Source organism: Lichenostomus cassidix, chromosome 3, assembly GCF_008360975.1.
Source record: "Lichenostomus cassidix isolate B80296 chromosome 3, HeHo_3.0, whole genome shotgun sequence".
Classification (NCBI taxonomy): Eukaryota; Metazoa; Chordata; class Aves; order Passeriformes; family Meliphagidae; genus Lichenostomus; species Lichenostomus cassidix.
Window position 1 is genome coordinate 2,569,224 of NC_139483.1, and position 22,048 is coordinate 2,591,271.

General features: G+C 43.9%; 1 protein-coding gene across 1 annotated transcript in view; it reads left to right on the top strand.

Annotated features, from left to right (window-relative positions):
- Nucleotides 1–22,048, top strand: part of ISM1 (isthmin 1) — a 39,115-nt gene that overhangs the window by 11,352 nt on the left and 5,715 nt on the right. Inside the window, exons 2-4 of the mRNA XM_085054032.1 lie at nucleotides 9,850–10,086; nucleotides 17,609–17,876; nucleotides 20,868–21,011. Of these exons, the coding sequence (XP_084910158.1) occupies nucleotides 9,850–10,086; nucleotides 17,609–17,876; nucleotides 20,868–21,011 (649 nt within the window). The remainder of the gene's footprint in view (nucleotides 1–9,849; nucleotides 10,087–17,608; nucleotides 17,877–20,867; nucleotides 21,012–22,048) is intronic.

The window sequence follows — 22,048 nt, forward strand, 5'->3', positions numbered from 1 at the left end:
CTTCTAGGTGTTCAGATTAGACCCATGAACAAGTCACTGCCTGCTAGCTGAGCTACAGTAGCTCCTTGGATGTCTTATTCCACCTTCATCCCACAGAAAATACAAGGTGACTTTATGTTGATTCATAAGTCAGCAGTGAGCAAACAAACCCTGTCCAGAGCTCTCACCAGGGTGACAGCACTCTGTCCTCACAGCAAGCACTCCACGGTCACCAAACACTGAATCTGGTTTTTAGTTAATCTCCATGATGGCCATTAGAGAGGCAACATCTGGTGGAGAAAATGCACTTCTGTGCTCTGCTGTGTGTCCTTCATGGAACCTGATACAGAGGTGTCTTGGCTGTTTCTGCTTTCCCCAGCTGATGGAGGCAAACCACGTGAGGCTCAGCCAGCCTAAGGTGGAGGTTCTGTCTGGTTAGAGGCATCACCTAGTGTTTTAAAAGGGTTTGCCCTTGAGAGATCAATAGCTCTGGAAAAGCTGCTGAAATCCTTCAGTGGATGTGCATTTGATTCCTGCTCTTCTTTGATCTGGCATTCATGGCATTTTGAATAATCTAAATCAAAGCTGCCTTTCTCACCTACCCATCCCTCTTTCTTCTTGTGTCTCCTAAGAGGATCATTTTTTCATGTTCTGAAGAATATAGCTCTGGCTGTCTTAACATCAAGATAAAATGAACTCATTATTTGCATAACTTCAGAGTAAGGGCCAGATTAATACCACCTCTCTGATTTTTTTCTCCTTTATCCTATTCCTACAATAAAATACAAGAGGAGCATGCAGCTGAAACCATGTGTTTGCACACATATGGACTAAGTGGAGGAAAAGAGCTGCATGTCCTGGTTCCCCGATATGCACGGCTGCCATTGATAAAAGGAGCCACAATTACATTGTTATATTGGGTTATAAACCCCACAGTACTCCCATGACTATTATTGCAGTTTGCTTGTAAGAGCTGTATGAGGAGGAAATACATATTTATCTCTTCAGCAGAGTTAAGTGGGTGGCAGTGAGTTCTGAGCCATAGCCTCTGGTGTCTCTGCTGTATCTGCTTTGGGATCTCTCTTTGTATAGAGCTGTTCTCCCTCCCTGGGATCAGGCTTATCCACGAGGGTCCCATCTCTGTTCCTCACTGGAGGAGGTGAGGATACACAAAACTGAGCTGCTTATCTTTCCTCTCCTACCTTGCTGCTGTGTTGGGCTGCTGGGGCTAATTTAAAGATGTCTTTGGCCTGCTCCCATACACTTTATTGTCAGTGGCGTCTGGGTGGCTTCAGGCACATGCTAAGATTATAACGAGTTTGAAAAATAAAACCATTTATCCTAAAAATAGCCCAGAACTAACTAGTGATCGTGGGGTGGAGGGGAGACAGAAATGAAGATATTTTCATTTCACGTAAGTGTCAGATTCAAAAGCATCTGCCTTGTTCAGTGCATGTATGGTATTCATTTCCTGTCTGCAGTCGATTGGAATGCCCCCCGAGTCGTTTGAAATTGAAAATCGAGTCATGCTTCTTTAATCAGCTCTAGGAAATAGCCCCCTCCCTTACTGTTCTAAGAAAATTTATATATACATGCATAGAATTCATATACAGAAAGCCCAAAGGCAAATCTGTTCTCCCCTCTCAGACAGAGAAGTCTTCACAGTGTCTTGCCATGGTGTGCTGCCTCTCCACTCACTTGCTCTTCTTCCCCATCATGTCACTGGAGGGAGGCCTTTCTCCTGTGAATCCACATCCTCTGGTTTCTTGATCTGTCACTCGGCACATGGACAGAGGGGCAGGATGTCCACTGCTGATGGCTTGATGTGAAACCACAGCAAGTACTGCCTGGGTGTGCAGATGCCATTTATGCTAATTACTTCCAGTTGCTCCTGTATCAGCCTCCAAGGTTTTCTGAGTGGAGAGGGTAAAAGTGTGCACTTGAAAGAGTATTTCCCTGCAGGAGCTGAGCTGCGTGGTCCTGAGGCAGCCGCTCAGATTTCGGCTGCTGTAAACTCCTGGGTGCAGTAAGCCCTTCCAGCCAGTGCTGTGAGGCACACAGATATTGAAGGTAAACAACCACTGCCTTTCCTCTGCCTTCACCCTCTCACTCCCATCCAGAGGAAAGTGAGTATTGGTGAGGAAGGCAGCTAAGGGAGAGTCCCATAAATTATCTTGCAGCGATTCCATGGTGTGTGTGTGTTTTGAGTACCGAGACTCAAGTTGCCTTTTTTCAGGCACAGAAGTAGCTTTGCCAGAAGCACAGGAAACATCATGTTTTTGGAATATAACGCTTGTCTGCTTTCTTGCTTTCCCGTTATTAGCTTTTGCTTATGTGATGAAGTCATCATGTAACTTTTAGTCCACAGGGACTAAACACTTTCTAGTCTCTAAAAACATCTGCCAGTTAAGGCAGCCAGAGTCACAGACACTTCTGAAAGCATAGGGTGGATATTCAGTGGCATATGAGAGGGAGACACAGAGGCTGGGAATAGCTGTTTCTTGGAAACTAACAGCTGAAGGCAGCTTTGGAAATTGAAAAGGCTTCAAGTAAGGTTACTCTTTTAGCCAGGGAGAGATGAAAACTTCACTTATTAAAGCTGGTTCACCTAGTGAAATCCTAGCCGTAGTGATTTAGTGGAATAAACTTGCAAAAGGACATAGTTTAAAAACTAGGAAAATAACTTAAGATGTATGTTTGTTCTCTTTCATTTACATGGACATTGTATCTGCTGACCTGCAAAGCCTGACCAGAGAGTTGTGTACAAAAAGTATTAATATTCTGGATTTCCTTTGCAGTTTTGATTTCAGCTTAAGGTAGATTTTCCCATTCTGTTGGAACTTAGTGTGTAAATTATGATGCAGATTTCAGATGATGGGTGAGATTAAGCTAGTGTAATTAAATTTAGCCAGGGTATAAGTGACTTCTGTTTAAAGGTTTATTTTACTACTGACTTTATGCAAGTCTTTTCTAAAGCCTGAAAAGAATTAGAACTCTCAAAGAATTTGCATTTTGGCACCACAGGCTATTGGAATGGAATATTTGGGCTACTCTTCAGTTGTACCTTTGCCTGTTCAGCCACTAAGTCAATATGTCCTGTGTGGAGAGCTCCAGCCAGGCAGTGATTGCAGGGAAGATCTTTAGAGTCATGAACAACAATTAAATGTTTACCAGCAGCTTAGGCAACTGAAAATATCTGTTAACTACAAGCAAAACTTGGCACTGAGCATCTGTCAAAGACCTACACAATTTAATTCTGTGTGCTTGGCCGTTCTCTGGATGGCTGAGTATCTGCTGAAGAACAAAGCACCAGTGTTGTACTACGTTAGAAAATTTGCTAAAGGGCCTCTGTTTTTCTCCAGCAGACATTGAGCTGTAATCACCACTAAGTTTCTATTATCAAAGTGTTTATACAAACTGGCAGTTCTTCACCTCCAAGCCGAACCATACTGTTTGTGTTTTCCAGCTGAATGAAAACATGAAATACAAGCAAACAACAGAGCATAAAAAATAGCTGCGATGTGAGATGCGTGTCCACAACATGTAGCAAAAGGTTGCCAGACCTGAGTATAATATGGTTGTTTTGTCGTTCAGCTGAGAGTTAAAAATATTGTCTGCCAGAGCCATTCAGATGTGGACTCACTGTTTACCAAGGGTGTGGAGGAGACAGGGAGCTCGGTGAGCAAAACTCCCAAGCAGAATGTGAATGAAGGACAGACCAGAGCTTGATGAGTGCAAGAGAGCAAAGTGGCTCAACCTGGGCAGAATGGTGTTAGAGCTGCTCTGGCACTCAGGACAGATCAGTTCACGAGGTTCAGCAGGGCAGCAGCCTTTTCCTGCACCGTGGAAGGTCCTGACACAGTGCTGGCCATGTGCCTCCAAAGAGCTGGCTGGGACTCCCTAAATGTGAAGGAGCCCTCATCCCTACAGCCTGAGCATCTCTGCAGTCACAACGTGTCCTGGCTACACACTCAGCTCTCAAGGTTTGCTGGGTAGCCATGAGGGCTACCAGAGAAGTTTTCAGTGTAGAAACCCTGAGACTCAAAAGCTGTGACTCTGAGATAAATGTGCCCAGATGCTTTAGGATCCTGCCTCTCCTGTGTGCAGCTCCTGAGAGCTGTTTCAGCATCAGGCAGAAAACCAGCTGTGATGGGCTGGGAGTTCACTGGGGCATCCCAAGCACCTCACTGTGCTGCCAGTGGCACCCAGCATCTCCTGCAGACACCCTTAATCCAACAGTTGCTGAGAATCCACATCTGCCCCGAACTTCTTACTTGCAACAGCATTTGTGACTCCATCTGTTCTCCACAGAGGCAAAATCACTTCAAGAGCCACACAGCCCCTGAAGCTCGTGTGTCCCATGGCAGTACACTGTGGGATGACTGGATTTGGTCCTTCCATGGCCGCTTAGTCCCACAGGCCGATGTACTGCAGGTTAGAACTGGATACACTATCATTTTACCAGTTTTGCTGGAGAATTGGAGAATAATAGAGAGCTATTAAAACATAGACCATGGCTACATAGACCATGGCTAACAAAACTTTATTATTATAATAATAATAACAATTATTATTACTACTCTCATTATTATTACCAACTGTAATCAGTGATTCATCTTTTATTTGCACAATGTTTAAAGAGGATGCTCTATTTTGGAGCTGCTTAGTGAAAGCAATTGTGTACATGCAAGCCAATGTCCTCTGTTTTAAATTATTTATTAGCAGCGATTGTCTAGAATGCACTATTTAGTATTGAAACAATTAGTTTGTGCAGTTTTCTAAAGATAAATAAGGTCTTTCTCTTCACTGCTATACGTGAGTGAGGGGCAAGATAATTTTAAGCTCATTTAAGAAAAAATGAGAATCTTAGTAGGGTAGTGGGTGATGTGACGTCCCTCTGGTCTGACTTTCTGTCTGACTGCCTGGACTGTATACAGCATTAATCATAAAAGAAATCTTTCTCTGTTTACTTCTGATAATGTTTCTCAGCTGCTCCCCTCACTGCCTGTTTCTCTAGCACTGTCCTCATACCTCACCCTGATAGGTCCCGTGCTGCTTATGTTCCTGACAGACAAAAGAAATAAAGTAAACCCCAGGAATTAGATCACCCAAGTTCATTACACATCTTGGATCTGTGGAGGTGAGAGTCTCATGTGTTATCCTGGAGTGTTACTCAGCCTCCCCAGGCTGCTTAATTTTAAAGTGATCATTTAGCACTAACCTGAAAACCCACGACAGCCTTCAAAATGAAAACAATCTGTTTGGGCAGGTGGGAAATGAAACCAGTCCTAATGGCTATAATGGTTTTCTGTGAAGGCCCCAGGCCTCATTTTGTCTCTGATAGCAATATAAGCTTTTATAGCGTCTGTGAAGTTTCCTAATAAATAAAAATTCCTTGTTGCTGGTGGTTGAAGATGCTGTACAGGTGCATCATGAAAGTGCAGTGACAGTCTGTCAGTTTTCATTTCAAGACCTCTTGTCAAGATCATTTTACAAGATATTTCAAAGGAGTATACAAGAAATAAGAAAGCAATGTAGCTGCAGCAGTGATTTAGTAATAGATTCCCTTGCTGCCTGGGAGTTGTTAGAATATAAGTTGCAAGAGTTTTCCAAAATCCTCTCAACTCCATAATTAGCAAATGTGCCCTTAGTTTGGCAAGTGGGGAGTGACTGAAGGAAAGTAACAAATATGAAGGACAGAGAAAGAGCAACTTCTTCAGAATATTTTCTGTAACTACAGTCATTCCTCACTTATGCTCTGCCTTGGTTGTTTTTCCAGAACTGGAAATGGTATTAAAATAACGAAGAGAGGAGGGAGATGGACTCCTTGCTTGCCAAAATTGCAGAGAAATTCCCTTTTCCCCCAGTTTGATATTTTTGCAAGTTCCTATTTCTGTTTAACTTCTCTGTGGGGAAGACAAACAGTGCATTTCCCTGCAGCTCATGTCTACCATGACAGAGGGAGAAACATCACGGGAAGGCCGAGGAGGGCATTAAAATGTCCATCTGATTTTTGAAGAGTTAAGCTGCAATATCAGGCAGAACATTTCTCCTGCATGCACAATTGTCTCTTGGTACCTTAAACCCTGCCACAGTGCAAGTCCCTCCTGGATCATCAGCACTGAAAATTATCCTCATAAAATGCCTGTGAGTTGCTCCTTTTTTGTGGTTTGTAGATGTACATTCATAAGTACTGACCTGTTGCCCTCCCTTTTTCAGAGATGGGTGTTGCAAGGTGTGTTGTTCTGTGATGCAAGCACTATGTCAGATTCCCTCTCAAGGGTTTATTTTGTTGCCTTGTCACACAAGTATGGGTTATCTGCTCCTGCCCTTATACACTGTCAATGCTTGGAACACTCAAAAATCCTAAGCTGTTTGTGTATTGGGAACTTCTATAATTATCTGATCCCATGGGGCTGCAGAACCGTAGCTTACAGCCAGTATGAGTAACCTCTTAAAACCATCTTAATGGAAAGTTTAAACATTGTGAATAATCCTTTTACACGAAGGGGAAAAAAGTGCTTTATCTTAAAATATTTAGAGCAGATGCATCATTTGAGTAAGAAACCAGTGTGCCTGAATTAGAAATGTCATAACTTCAAAGAAACTGAGTCAGTAGTTCTGAATTAAGTGACATAGCTTTTAAAAGAAGGCATGCAATGCTGCTTTCCCAAAAGCATCAAGCATGAAATCGTGTACACCTAAAAATAAACAGTGTGAAATATAAACATGGGAAATAACGTAAAAATAAGAAGAGGAGAATATCCCCCCTGAAAAAAAAAAAAATTAAATTTCATCCATTAGCTTTGGAACACAAACCCTGTTTTCTCCAGAAAGGATGCTGGCTTTGCAATAAGGATGCACTTTTTCCTGCTGGATGGGTCTTGGAGAGCCTTTGCAGAGCTAATGCAGTAGCACAGGGTGAGGATAGTCTTCTTCTCACATGCAGTTCAAGCTCTCTTTGATTTGTGGCAGCCTCTTTAATCCTTTCACCAGAAACACACACTTCTAATAATACTGCAGATCAGCTTAGACATGACACCAAGCAGTATCTTCCTAAAAAATGGGCATTCTGTTCATTTTATTAACTGGAAATGAACGTCCTTTCACTTGTGGCAGTGTGAGCAGGTTACTGGAATGATGACACACACTGAACATTCCCGTTTGCCCATGTTGCAGTAGGACACAGAGCCCCAAGGAGGCCTATTTTGGGTTTGTCCTGGTGTGAAAGGGACTGTGAGAGATAGCAGTGCCTCCAGGCAGAGCCCACACTGCTCAGCTTGCCTCACTGCTGCCAGCCAGTAGCCAACCCTGCTCTTGAAGTCCAGCTCCGTGTCCCACTCAGTGTCTGCTCTGGGGCTCGGCACTCACTGCCACCAGAAATGTGTACCCAAGTGTGTCACTGGGGTCTCTGGGTCCTGTCCACCCTGGGCAAGCAGAGTGCTCCATCTTCCCTCCCCTGCAGCAGGCTTTGGGATGGAGCAGTTATGCTGTCCTCCCTCCGTGTCTCTTCCCGATGTCAAGCAGCCCCGTCTCGCTCGCGCTGTAATTAATGACAGTCCCTGCCCCAAGCAGCTTGGTCGTGGGCCCGATCAGTCTGATGTCATTACTTCACCATGACAATTCCCTAACTAACTCCATGTGATAGCCCATCTGTTTGACACTATTAAAAACTTTTTGTGTAGCCCTTGTGATTGCAGTCGCTGAGCTCCCCGCAAACATCCCAGTGAGGGAGGGAAGTGCTGTTATCCCCACCGACAGACCGTGACCTGTCAGGATCACACACCGAGTCTGGTCAGGGAGCTACATGTGGGGCTGCAAAGGCCTTGGCCAGCTCTAGCTGCATGGTATGGGAATGTGGAGAGTCAGGATGTTCCTGAAGGGGGAAAGCAGATAGGGAAAGTATGAAATTGTATGTGAGAATTTTATTAGTTTTTTAATAAAATCTTACCTTATTTTTAATAAAGGTAAGATTATGGGTATGATACCCCAGTAAAAGCAGTTAAGTACCATAGGGGGATTTTTTGTTCCTGACTGAAGTAATTGAATCTCAGCGCTACTACACCCAGTTGTTAGTCAGACGTAACTGAAAAGCCATTTAATCCTTATGCACCAAGAAGTTTACAGTTAAATTCTGTCCAAAAATTTTTAAGTTGAAGCACTTGCATATGAGTAAGGAACCCCAAGTTAGCTAAGTAGCCCTCAGTTTCATTTCCCAGAGCTTGCTGCTGTGTGATCTGCTTCCTACTTTATATTTAATAATGGGTGGGCCACCAAAAGCATCTGAAAGTCCTTCCTGGTCTCCAACAAAGAGAAAAGCCTATGTTTTAGCCTTCAAGCAAATCAGACAGTCAGGAGCACACACATTTTTAGCACCACACACATACACTAATTCGGAATTTGTATCTGTGCTGTAGACATAAAACTGCCCTTTTGGCATTTACAGAGTGTAACCATTCTGGGCACGACCATATGAAGACAATATTCATTCTGCTAAATTTGATTTTGCTCTTCACAAATGGGAGTGAAGAGCACTCACTCCTCTTCACAGTGAGGAGGGTGTGGGAGAGCCTTCATTTTTACTTGGGACAATTTCACGTCTCACTGAATATTTTAACTCACTGAATATTTTCCTGTAATGTGCACAGGTTATATTGTAAAATCTCTTTAAAGGTCAATTTAGAACTTTCTAAGCAAACAAACACAAAATAAAAGAAAAGGCATTGGAGCTGTTATCTATCTGGGAGCTTAGCTAAAGGTATGCTATGGCTTAATTTGAACCAGGGGAGCTGGATGGAGATTGTGTTTAACCAGAAATGCTGGCAAAAATATGCCTCAGTAGAGCCAGAACCACATGTGGCCATTCCACTTTAATTGTGCTTGTTTTAAAAGATAGGTCTTTAACATTTACCCTCTCCATGCTTGCTGTCTCTTTATGAACTGAAAATAAAAACTCCCCAGGCAGTCATACTAAGACCTCAAGCTAAAGTTTTTCAGCTGAGTCAAACCTGCGCTGAATCTGCCCCATGCTTTTTTTTTTCTTTTTTTCTTTTTTTCTTCGTAGCCATGAGAAGATTGGACTTCTCTGCTGGTTTTCCCCCCTCTCCCCCCAAGTCCCCAGGCCAGTCCTAACCCAGGGAGCCAGTGTTTTGATACTAAATGTGTCTCCTTGGTGAGGTCAAGGGCAGTGGCAGCAGTGCTACTGGTTCAGAGGCAGCCTGCTGTAATGCACTACAAAACCCAAAAGTACGCTCAACAATAACAAAAGCATTAACCGCTGACCCACAGCTTGGTGAAATTCAATCCCACCATTAGGCAAACATGAAAATGAGATCCCAGAGGAAGGAAGGTTCAGATGTTCAAGACCAGAGAAATTGGGTGAGGAACACAGAGACGAGATGGAAGTTGTTGCAGACTGAGGGGAGAGAAGGAAAGGTTGCCAGCTCAGCGGTAGGATCTTTTAATGCCATAAATTTCAACATGGCCTTAACAGTCAGTGTTTTTGCTTCACTTTGGAACAAAGCAAACTGAAGCAATTTATAAGAAGGATGCCTTTCAGCATTTTTAGGGACATGTTTAATGTGGTACAGTTTGAATTCCCAGGGCTCTAGGTTTTGCTTTAATGTTTCTAGGTTAAAGCCTAATGCTAGTGTCCATGTGTAGGTGCTCAGCACAAGGCTGGAATGGTTCAGGAGCCTGGAGGAGCTAAGTGCCCAAGGCTGGCTGAGTTTCATTCTGTGCCAGCTGGGTACAGATTTGTGTTTCAGCAGTGAGCCATGTCACTGTATGGCTGTAGCAGTAGGGGGACAGGGCAGTGGCAGGGCTGCACGCCTTCAGGTGTCATTATTGTGCCTTGCTCTTCTTCCCCAGAGCACACTGGCTGCAGAGGACCATTCTGCTGGAGACAGCTTCACCCTGAAGCCTGAGGACTGGCAAGAATACCCTGATCTCCAGGCTGCCCACCGGCCATTCCCGAAGGAGCGGTTCCGGCAGGAGAACAGCCACACGTCCTTGCAAAGAGATGGACCCAGGTCTTTCCTCCTGGATCTCCCAAACTTCCCTGACCTGTCAAAAGCAGATATCAATGGGCAGAATCCCAACATTCAGGTACAAATTTATGCTAACATCTGACTTTTTGATAATTTACACGAAGTTTCTTTACTGAACCAAGACAACTTTCAGCCTGGTTTCCATGGCACTAGCCAGAACAATCTGTCTCTGCCAACGGAGAATGGATATGGTACAATATAATGCAATGTAGCAATGTATTATAGATAAAACATATATGATGCATACATTTTGCTCTTTAAGTTAAGGCAGATATTGCAATTTTTTTCTGAATTTCTCCTTGGGTAGTGTTGATTGCATAAGTGTGGGGATCAGCATAGACCTGTTTCTGGTACTAAATCCATCTTTGTGATTGCCATTTTGGAGCATATTATCTTCCTTGATAATAAATGGGTATTTTCACTTCTGCCTCCAATTTACTGTTGTAAAGTTTGTTTGTGAACAGATTTGCTTTTGGTATGCTATTATAAAATGCAACCATCCCCAAAGATTGTCAGTGAATGAGTCTTTCAGTTTCAGCTCAAAATGCATTCCTCTGTAAGGAAGTGAGACTTAATTTCTGCAGCAGCTGCTTGGAGTAAAAAAAAGTTGTCTGCAAGAAACTTTGTTATATGTTATTCCTCAAACTGTTCTTGGGTTTGGAACAGCCTCTTACAAGCCACTTGCATCTTGAAACTTCAAGGATTGGAAAGAGGAAAAAATGAGTGATTTGTTTTTAATTCAGAGCCTTAAAGCAAAATTGGCATTTATAAGCAGTCTTTTTTAACCAAAACAATAAATTCAAATATTGTGCTGCCTAAGATGTGCTTATAAAAACAATGCACTAATAGATCTGGTTTTCTGGTTAAATTAGTTCCTGGCTTCTTATAGTCCCCCAGGCCACAAAATTACCATCCTTTTGATATGTCTAAGAAGGACGTATGTAAAGATGTAATAGATCTGCTGGGGAGAGGCCAACATGCTCCGAGGGCTGGAGCACCTCTGCTCCAGCAGAGCACAGGCTGAAATGACTAAAAGGGCTGGGGCTGTTCAGCCTGGAGAAAGGAAGGCTCAGGGGAGACCTTAGAGCCCCTTCCAGTGCCAAAAAGGCTCCAGTGGAGCTGGAGAGGGACTTGGGACAAGAGCATCGAGTGATAGGACAAGAGAGAATGGCTTTAAACACACAGATGAGGAGTTTAGATTAGTTTTAGGAAGAAATACTTCACTGTCAGAGTGGTGAGGCTCTGGCACAGGTTGCCCAGAGAAGCTGTGGATGCTCCTGGATCCCTGGAAGTGTTCAAGGCCAGGCTGGCCTGGGGCTCTGAGCAACCTGGTCTGGTGGAAAGTGTCCCTGCCATGGCAGGGGGGATGGAATGAGATGATCTTTAAGAGCCCTTCCAACCCCAATCAGTGCACAATTCCATACCTGAGTGGGAACAAGCTGCCTCCACAGTGTCTCTACCTTGCCTTCACCGTGGGTGAGTTGGAACATTAAGATGTCTCACAGATTTGGGTCAAGGGCAGGTCTGATTCCTGATGGGCCAAGGCAGTAAACACGTTCAGCATGTGACTGAGCACATCTCTCGTGGTGGGAGAACCATTCCAGAAGGCTTTAGGAAGGGAGGATTGGGAAGCTGTAGGGGCCTCAGATGGTGGCATGAGGCAAATAGTGTAACATCACTGTTTGAACAGTGTGTAAACCGCAGAGGAGGACAGGAGGAAACAAAAACCTTCTCAGACTGGTAACAGCATACAATGTTTAGACACAGGAAACAGATAAAAGAGATGGAAACAGTTCCCTGGCCTGTCTTCATAGTAACTGCTGCTGCCATGACCTCTTTTTCCACCACCTGATCTTGGAAATGTGTCAGCAACTATGTCAGCAGTTTTGCTGGACCCTGAGAAATGGGAGGACTAGTCCTGTAAACTGGAAAGCATTGGGTAATATCGATCCCAGAGCTCTTGTGCACAAGGATGAGCCCTTTCAGAAACAATCTCCCCAAGTCCTGCATTTTTTTTTTACTCTGCATTTACTCTGCTTGCTAAGGTGCATAAATAGGGATGTACAAAGCTTCTTTAGGTTCCTGGTTGACAGTCTTGCAGCTGGTCAATCCTCATGGAGATAAAAGTCTCAGTAATTCCCTACAGAGTTAGGGAAAGTTTATTTCTTTGCCTAAAGGTTGTAAAAGTTGGCCTGCTCTTTTAGGAAAAAAAGGATTATAGTGATTTTTTGCTTGTTAAACAGTACTATAGTGACCTGAACAGAAAAGTGACACTTGTTGACTTGCCGATTTCTCATCGGCTATTTGGCAGGTGAAAACAGAATTGATGCTTATTTTTCTTTTTTCACAATGACTCTCGGCTCTGTAAGTTACAATCCCGGGAATGTTGATTTGAAAAGTCCTCCTAGGACTGAGAGGTTAGAAATGAGAAAACAGCCCTTATGTTAAGATAGCACAGTGGCCACATTTTCTTCTCAAAGACTCAAAATCTCCTTTTCCTTCTCTTGCACACACTAAAAATAAGTTTTTTTAATGGAAATTTTACCTGGGAATAAAAATCTAAGAGGCATAAAATTATTCTGAAAAAACAGGTGGAAAAGATACTCCAGTGAGCTCTCTTTAGGGCCATTCCTTCTCTGGTTCCTGTGAGATGGTACTTGCTGTATCACACCCTGGTGTGTGCTCTCTCAGTGATAAACTGGTGAACATCAGAACACCATCAGGGGAATTCAGAAGATTACTCCAGGTACTGCCATATTGATCAGATGATAATCTAAGTACTGCAGACTGTCTCTAGAAAACCCTCAGGAACAGCAGTCAGAGCCTCAGTAAATCAAATGCAACATGACTCTTCACATACAAGACCAGGACAACACTTACTGGCCTTGCTGTGGTGTTCTAGCCTTGTAAAATCTCCCTTCATTTCGTGTGGCGTTTTGTGCTTCAGCTCTGCTTCCACACTGGTTGTTGAGAGTAACCACAGTAGCTGCTGTGGAGCAAAGACTGGCTGCTGGGTTTGAGGCATTTTGATTTCTTCTTTTTTGTCATTGCAACAATTCTCTCAATGCCTGGAAGACTTCTAGGTGAGAAGGTGGTTACAAAAACCAATCACACTTTTTCTTTCGATTGCCTTTCACAAGTGGAAAATCCCTGTTGTCTAGGTTTGACAAACTAACCATCACTGTTTGTCTAGGTTTGGGTTGGAAAGGACATTCAAGATCATCTAGCTCAAGCTCCCCTGCCATGGGCAGGGACACCTGTTAGATCAGGTTACTCAGAGCCCTGTCCAGCCTGGTCACACCTCCAGGGACGGGGAGTTCACAATCCCTCTTGGCAACAAGGATATTTTTTTGATAATAATCCTTCTCACTGAACTTAAACCTTGGTCAAGTTTCATGACCAAAAGAGCTGAAACGCAGCTGGATGAGCTCCATTTGCAATGGATGCGTTAAACATCCTGATGAGCTGATGAGCAGTGAAAACTGCACAGAAACAGGTAGGATTCCTGCCTAAAACTGGCTTGATGTGCTCTGGAAAACTGAAGTGCATGATTAGCTGTGTTTGGATTATTATCCTTGCTTTGAGTTGCAGGATTGGTAGTAATTAATGGGAGTGGTTTTCAAGCAGAAGTTCATGCCTTAATGTCTATCATTTGCCACCAGTAGCCACCAGTCACACCACTGGAGTGCTGCTGTGTTAGCTTTGTTACCTATTTGTTATCTATTTTGTCTCTTTGATACCTGCTGGGTTGCTACCTTCTCTTAGAACATCTACACAAAGCCACCCACTCCAGGAACATACACAGCCATGGAGAAACAAGGCTGTGGGATCTGCTTTTAAAAAAGAACTGCAGACTTCAGCTCTTCCCCAGGTTCATCCATGGCCATTTCCCTCCACCTCCACCAAAGTCTGAGGGTTCTTCACTTTTCATCAAGTCCAGAAAACTGTTCTAAGTGATGTGACCCAACCAGAAGTGAATTGGTGTCACTACTGATAGCATTTTAATTAGAATTATGTGGTGTAAAGCCAAATTTACCATTTTAATGTCTTATAATGAACTTGTTTCTGTTCTCCTGTTGTAGTTACCTCACTGCTGACTTGCACATCCATTTTACCAGAATGGCAAGTTCTGTATTGAAAATTTGCATTGATTGCATGAAAGAAACAGGATAGAAATGTTGTAGGATCTGCTGATTGCACAATATTGCAAACATAGTTCTTCCTGAAATATTATCTTCCAGTTGCTTAGGGCAATGTTTACACCAGTAAAGTGAAATCAGAAACATTGTCTCAGTAAACAGGACGAAGAGCACAGAACTTTTTGTGCACTCCAGCAGGCTGGGATAATATTTATCTTCTGTATATTTTTGGCCAGGAGAAAATTGGACGTTGGTGTCTGGAGACATCTGTGCCTGATACACTTGTTTCATTAGAAATTGACTGCAAATCTGTTGTTTTAATGTACCTAGGCCAATTGCATTTAACAGTTTTCAGAGGAACGTTCTTATTCATAGCTCATACAAACATAAAAAGAAGTGGCTTTATTTTAGGTTTGAATACTTCTGGGGATGATGGTGGATTTATACAAGAACCACAGACATTTTGGGAAGCTTGAGAAAGAAAAAATCTTTGCAGTTTTGATAAGCACTGGAAGAAGAAATCAGCCTTTAAAATGGTCTCCAAGATAGAAATGCTACACCAGACCTACTTTTTAATTTTTAAGAGAACATGTTTTTGTTGGAATACTTAAACAGCATGAAAGCTTTTCCAGAGCTTCTCTAATTGCCTGTTTTTTATGACCCTAGCTCTTGATCTTTATTCTCTAGTTCTTGATTTCTTTATTCCTTTTCATAAACAGCCCCCTGAAATGATCAAACACGTTACATATTTCAGTGCTGTGTACATCTACAAGTACATGTGTATATTTAGTCATGGACTAACACTGCAAGTCCATCTGTAAGAATTCAGGGAAAGCTAATTTTTCAAAACTTTAGGCCAGGATAAGGGAGCAATTCCTCACCTGGAACAGCAGCCTCTTCTTGCACCTCTGCCCTGACTTTTGGGTGGTAGAGTGGAGGAGGGATTACTAGGGATTTCCTCCCTGCCTCTGGAAGGTCCATGAAGTCAAATAGAGCTGGGCAGAGCACAGCCAAGTCCCTGAAAACACCAGAGTCAATTGAAGTTGGCTTCTAATTTCTGAGAGTGGCAGTTCAGAAAATCCCAGGATTCTTTAAAGAATCTCTTTCATTCTGTGGTTTTTATGCCACAATAAACACCTTGGTAATCAAAGCTTTAGGCAGTAGAGAGAGGAACATAGTATTCTGCCAGACTACCACACTCGATTTTGCTTCTGCTGGTTTTGGTTTCTAAATTGTCTGTGTGTTGGAAAACTCATTGTAGAGGCCTTTGTAATAAGCTTCCTCAGTGATAAAACCAGGCTGAAGTGGAGATCTAATTGCATGGATACATCTTGAAAGTAAGTTAGTGGCAGTGCTGCTGGAGGTCTGGTGAGGTCTGACAGCACAGAAAGCATGTGAGTTCCACCTGCCTTTCCTCACCACTGGAAATCACTTTCCTCACCAAGCTCAACAGAAGTTTCTCTGTCCCTGAAAACCCTCTTTCTCTTAAACTGTCTTGGCATCATCAGTCATTATTTAAAATCAAGTTCCTGTGGTTCTTCAAACTGTACCTGGCTGAAATAATTCAAGTTCCTGCTGATTGGCTGTCACACAGGTACAGATTATCAAAGCAAATGGAGCAATCATCATTATTTCTTTATCAGAGGGCTTGGCTTTTTCATTTTGCTGAGTCATTGCTCAGAGAGTTACAGTGGTCCTAAAAATACTTGCTACTAGAGTTGTGCTAACTCTCAGGTGGGGAGTACTAAAGCCCTACCACTGGCAGTGCTTTCTGCTCAGTAACGTGATTTCCTTTCCTTTATTGTGAAAACTCTGTTTTGCTTGGATAGCTGCAAGAATTTTGAATCCCTGAATTGACCCTGGTGCTTTCAAGCTTATGAAATCCATTTTAATTCTTGGTCTGTAGAAACTGAGGTTTAATGAAGTAATCATTCCAATTCCATATATAGCCTGGGAGTGAAATATCCCTTGGTTAAAGATGCTATTAGGCTGAAAACTGCACTTTCCCTTGCTCTTGTTCTTTCTCCCAGTGGAGCTTCAGAGTAGCCTGAAAGTTTTTTAATTTCAGTGGCTTGGTCTATGGTCAAATGCAAAGCATGGAATAGGTTTAAATTCTCCTTTCTCCAAAGAAAGGATGTACAGCTGTGTCTGCAGCTCTGAAGGTATGACAGTTCTGCTTTGCCTCCTGTGTCACACTCTATGGATCACAGGTAGCTGTGACCTTTTCTTTCTTTTTCTTGTGTGTGCCTTGTGATTTTACTAATAACAATTGTATAAAACTAACCTTTTATGCACAATGCACATCCACAGAGCTGTGCAAATGACTTTTAGCATAATAGCACATTATTTCTGTTTTATACAACCAGATTTTCACGGCGTACCATCTTGAAAGGCTGAGAGTGCCTCCATATCTATTAAACATTACAGATATATCTGATAGTCACTTCTGGTTGTTTAGCCAGTCCAGTGTAATCACTGAACCACATTAGCATGAAACATCAGAGCAGTTTATGATTTATCTGTGGCCAAGCAATGCTTGCATGACTCACAGAGCCAGGGTTTCTGATGGCTAGTCTCTGCTTCTACCTAAATAGCCACCTCTATGCACAGACAGTATTTATCCAAGAGTTTTACAATTACACATTGTTCAGCACAGAAAGCAATAATCAAGGGTTGCTCCTATGCAGAAGGATATTGACATTTGTGATGTCTGTGAGGGAACTGGGCAGCAAACTCTGAATTTTGGTTCTGGGCTTCTGTAGGAACCATAAACAGGTTGACCATAACAGGTCATTATACTCTTCCAGCAGGACAGAAGGACCTATTTTAGAGGGCTTTGCAGCAAGTGACTTACTCAGCAATGGTCAGAGGAGCTGCTGGCTCCCAGCACTGCCACAAAGTGTGGTTTCATGTAGCAATAACAGCTGGGCTGCTGCCAGAGGGCAAGGCAGATGCAAACCTGGACACCTGGGCTCTACATCTTCACCTTCACTCTCACAGGGCCTTGCTTAGCCCCATCTTGAGTCAGCCCACGTCCTTGGAACAGGCTCTGCACACTGGTGTGCTTCATGCTTGCTGCAAATTCAGCCTCAGCACAGAGTTCAGATTTGGTTTCCTTTCTCCTGGTCATATATGTTCGGCTCTAAACACGTTTCCCCCATAAGGCAGAAAATTCTGCTGCAAAGGTTTTTAGGCACAGCATGGGTTGTTATTTTGTGCAGGATTTTTCCTAGCCTTTGTTCCAAGCTCTGATTCAGCAGAGGTAGCAGCAGGAATCACTCAGCCTCTGCATATCTCTGGGCTCGGTAATCCCCATATGGTTTACAACATGTGAACTCAATGGTATTACACAGCCCAGGCAGCACCTTGCCTGTGCCTATGGAAAGTTTCCCCCTGCCTGGGAGGAGGCACTGACAGCCTGGTGTGTTTGGAATCCCACAGGTCACCATCGAGGTGGTGGACGGCCCTGACCCCGAGCCAGACAAGGATGTGCAGAAGGAGGGCAGCAAGCCCAGCTGGCCAGCCCCACAGCCCGACTGGAGGAGCTGGTGGCAGAGATCCTCCACCCTGACTCGCATGAGCAGCGGCGACCAGGACTACAAGTACGACAGCACGACTGAGGACAGCAACTTCCTGAGCCCTCTCGGTGGGTGGGATGGCCGTGCACCCAGTCACCGCACGTTCGAGCCCCAGGAGCAGCCAGAGTATGGTAGGTTTGCCTTCCAGGCCTCGGATGGGCATCTTGGGACTGTGAAAACAAGCGTGGGGGAAACGAGAATGGTGAGGCATCGCTGAGAGCCCGCCAAGCAAAATAGAGTTTTTCAACATGTGGCTTTTGTTCATCAGCTTTTAAATACAAATCTGTGCAGATGCACAGGCTGTACTGTGGTAGCTGCATTCCACTAGTAAGTCTATAATCTAGAAAATCATACCAGTTATCCCAGAAGAGGGCCTTTTTTTAGTCCAAAGTGTGCTGTTTTTAAAAGTAGAGGAAACAAGGTTTCACATTTATTTTTGGAGTAAGGATAAGTACAATTTTAGAATCATGCGGTGGTTCGGGAACCAAAATATAACTATTGGATAAATAAGCAAGGTCTGAAACGTGGTAGTATTTGGTGGATACACAAGTAAGATGAATTATGTTGGTGCATGTGTGGGGAGTGGCATGTGCAGCAGGAACATTGTGTATTTGCGTGTGTAGTACTCTTCCAGATGTGACAGCAATTGTTTTCAGCTTGTTGTGTGGAAGAGTTGCAGAAACTAGAAACAGAGAGGAGCTGCAGCTATTCAGTGCCCCCATGGGCTGTGACTATCCACATGGGAGTGACCCAAGGGAGGTGAGCTAAACTGTGCTCACAGGAAGTTCAGAGACCCTTGATTTTACATTGAGTGCAAATACAGACAACTTCTAGTCAGAACAAGGTGTCAAAGCCACAGTACTTTTACCCTGGCATTTCTGTTGTTATTCCCCAGATGCTGCAGAGTGCCTGTCATGCACTGATTTGGCCTTATTTTTCCTATGATTTGGTTAATTTGAAGCTCTAGAGACTTAAAAATCAAGGGAGAGTTTCTGCAGAATGGTGGATTTAAGCACATACATATGTTTTAAATTTTGTGGCCAGAAGATTAAAGTCTATCCCTTCTTTTTGCACCTACATTTATTTGTGGGCAGGGTTTATGGCTAAGTATTCATACCTTAGGTAGTTCTTCATTTAAGTTAAATAAAATTGCTTTATCAAATAATTGCAGTAGAAAAAAACATAGTAAGAATTACAAATATAAAAGTAGGAAGAACAGGTTGAGCTCCAGCTGAAAATTCAACATGGTGTATTCAATAGTGTGCTTCACAGTGCAGTGTAAACACTGGGTAGGTAGGTCTCAAAATTATCCTAGAGCTCTGCTGCACACCAGAGCATCCAGCTCGTTGGAAACAACTCCTGGCCTTCTGTCTGACCTGAAATGCTGTATGCCATTGGCCTTGTCCAGCAGGATGTAGCAGCAGATCCTGCCTGTGTGGGGCTGAGATGTTCCCCCCACTGACATGGTCACACCTTTCCTGTGTGGCATTCTCTCCTCCTGCTCTTCCTGGGCCTCCTGGGCTGGGCTGTTTGGCAGGCATTGTGCCTGCTCACCTGCCCTCCTCCTCACCAGCCACATGGAGAAAAAAGAATTGGAAAAGAGCTGGGAAGAGGAGCAGGGCCAGGCATAGAGGGCAGATCACATTTTCCTGAGATATCCGATGCCTTTTTGGACCTTTGTGGTGCCTGCCTGCTGGCAGATCTCAGAGCCATGGTCCTGCATGCTGACATTAGCCATATTCCCACCCACATCCCACCACGGACTCCTGATTCCAGTGCAGTGGCTTCCCCATCAGCAGCCAGAAAAGGAGGAGAAACACATGAGGTCCTTGCCACGAGGAGCTCCCATCTAGGCAGCATGCTCCGAGTGAGATATATAACCTTGCCATAGTAGTGGCAATAAATGTTTAATAGCACCCCGTGGAGTTGTCATCAGTCATTACATATGGTACAAATCAGGTTATGTGTTCCACTAACCAGCTCAGGAAGCCCACAGACAGCACGGCCCTGAGGGAATCACGGGTAGCACAGAGGCCAGGGAAGGCAGGGATCCTCCCTGGCTCTGCCTGTAGCTTAGCTATTCTTACCTAAAGCTGTGGAGCAGGGCTGGCTCAGAGCCACTAAACCAGATTTTCCTTTGCCACCAGTGCTGCTGTAACCCAAAGGAGCTTTGGCTGCAAGTTATGATCACAGGGTCGGTAAAATGCTTCCTGTAGGTTGCAGGGAAAACCATTAAGTCAAATGTTCCCTCGGCTGGCCAGGCCAGTGGGAAGGCAAGAAAACTGAGATGGGTTCATGGGCTTTGTTTGGTGGCCTTTGCATGGTGGGATGTGGAATAGTTTATGCAGCACACAAAGGAGGGTGGCTCTGAAGAGTTTAGATACTCACAGCAGCACCGACTTCTGTGCTGCAGACATGGTGTGCAGTGCCTTTGGCTGTCTACCAGAAGAGAATAAACTCATGTTTCTTTTTCAGAAGGTTCCTTCTAGTAAATAGTTAGATTTGATGTTATTTAATAACTCACATGAAAAAGTAAAAATTGCGTGTTGGTCTCGGTGCAAGAGGAGCATGCAGTTCCCTGTTCTCATAGCAATATTCCTGAAATACCTCTTCCCTGTTCAAGGGACTGAAAAACAAAATCACGATTTTCACTCATGACCCTCAGCTTCCCATAGCCCAGCAACACACATCTTGCCCTAAAAATTGAGTATTGTTGTGCTATTGCTATGTGTTTTGAAATGATGAAAAAGAAACCCTAATTTTTCCTGTGCCTGATTAGTCTGTGGTCCACAAACATATTCCTATATGCAGGGAAATTATGTGAATAGATGTGTACTGTTAGTTCATGACCCAGCTTTGCAGCTGAGGATTCTCAGCTGCCAAAAGGTCAAAAGAGAAAGGAAATATTTTTTCAAATAATGTTGCATGCATTTCCCTGAGGAGCATCAAGTGTGAAAACCATTTAAACAGCAGGCTTGCGCCTGGCATTCGGCCCAACCTTCAGGTAGAGACATCTGGATTCCATTCTGGTTTTGCCTTGCTAATAAAAAACACCACACAGTAGTTTTGGGGCAGCAGGAGTTTTGTTTCTTCATTTCCTCCCTGCCGTTTGTCTCTCCCAGATTACCTGGACGGCGAGGGTGACTGGAGCCCGTGGTCGCTGTGCAGTGTCACCTGCGGCGGCGGCAGCCAGAAGCGCACGCGGTCCTGCGGCTACGCCTGCACCGCCACCGAGTCCCGCACCTGTGACAGGCCCAACTGCCCAGGTGGGAACTGCTCATGGAAATGCTCCATGAGATCCCACACTCCAGGGGAGTGGGGAGACGTGGGGACAGGGCAGGGAGAGCTCTCCTGCACGCACAGCCCGTGTGCTCCATGGAGAGGTAGGGGTTCCACTGGGAAAAGACATGCTGATTTTCAGCACCCTTTTCTTACGGTAATAATACACTGCTAGATGCACTCCTTGGGACTTAAAAGACAAGAGCAGGCTTGCTTTAGGTCATGGCACTCGTTTTGGTGCACAGGCGTTTTGTGTTCCGAGGGGTGTAATCTACTCACTTGAAACAAATTTGGAGTTGTTTTAGAATTGCAAACCAGCTGTGCTGCTACCTTCAGCAAGCTCCTGCTTTGCTGTGCAGTACATGGCAATGGGGAACAGGGATGAAGGAATGTACAGTTTTGGCTTGAATAGATTCAGAAAATATGGCCAAGGAGCCTTGCCTTAGCTGCTACCCATCCAGGATTTGACATTTGAAGTGTCCTTCTCACCACACAGTCTTCACTTTGGCAAGAGCAGGGCTGAGTGCTCAAGCCTACATCATGAAAATTTGAAGCTGCTGTGGAAAACTGTTTTTTAAATGCTGCTGTGTGTTCGAATTTAGACCTATTTGTCATGCAGTAGCTACCACAATGCAGGGGATAGGTGCAAGTTCATTACTTCCCAAGATCAGAGAGAAGTGAAAACACAAGCCGCAGTGGTATGCATTACTCTGAGTTTACTTAATGACTCAGAAAGGCAGAAATTCTTAAACTGGAGGTCAGGCTTTTTTTAATGGGAAGGGAAATGTCAGCAGTGCTGGAGAGGAGACTTAGAACACTTGGTGAGAGAGTTGGAGAGAAGTTTCTCACTCACAAATTTGCCATTTGCAATTTGCCATTGCAAGGCAACAACTGCTAGGCAGTTAAGGGGAAAAAGTTCATGCATGCTCTCATACATTCTAAAACCTCAATAATAAGGGATTAATTCCAGAAGAAAGCATGTAAACCCCAGTTATATTCTCCAGTATTTATTACCAGCTAGTAT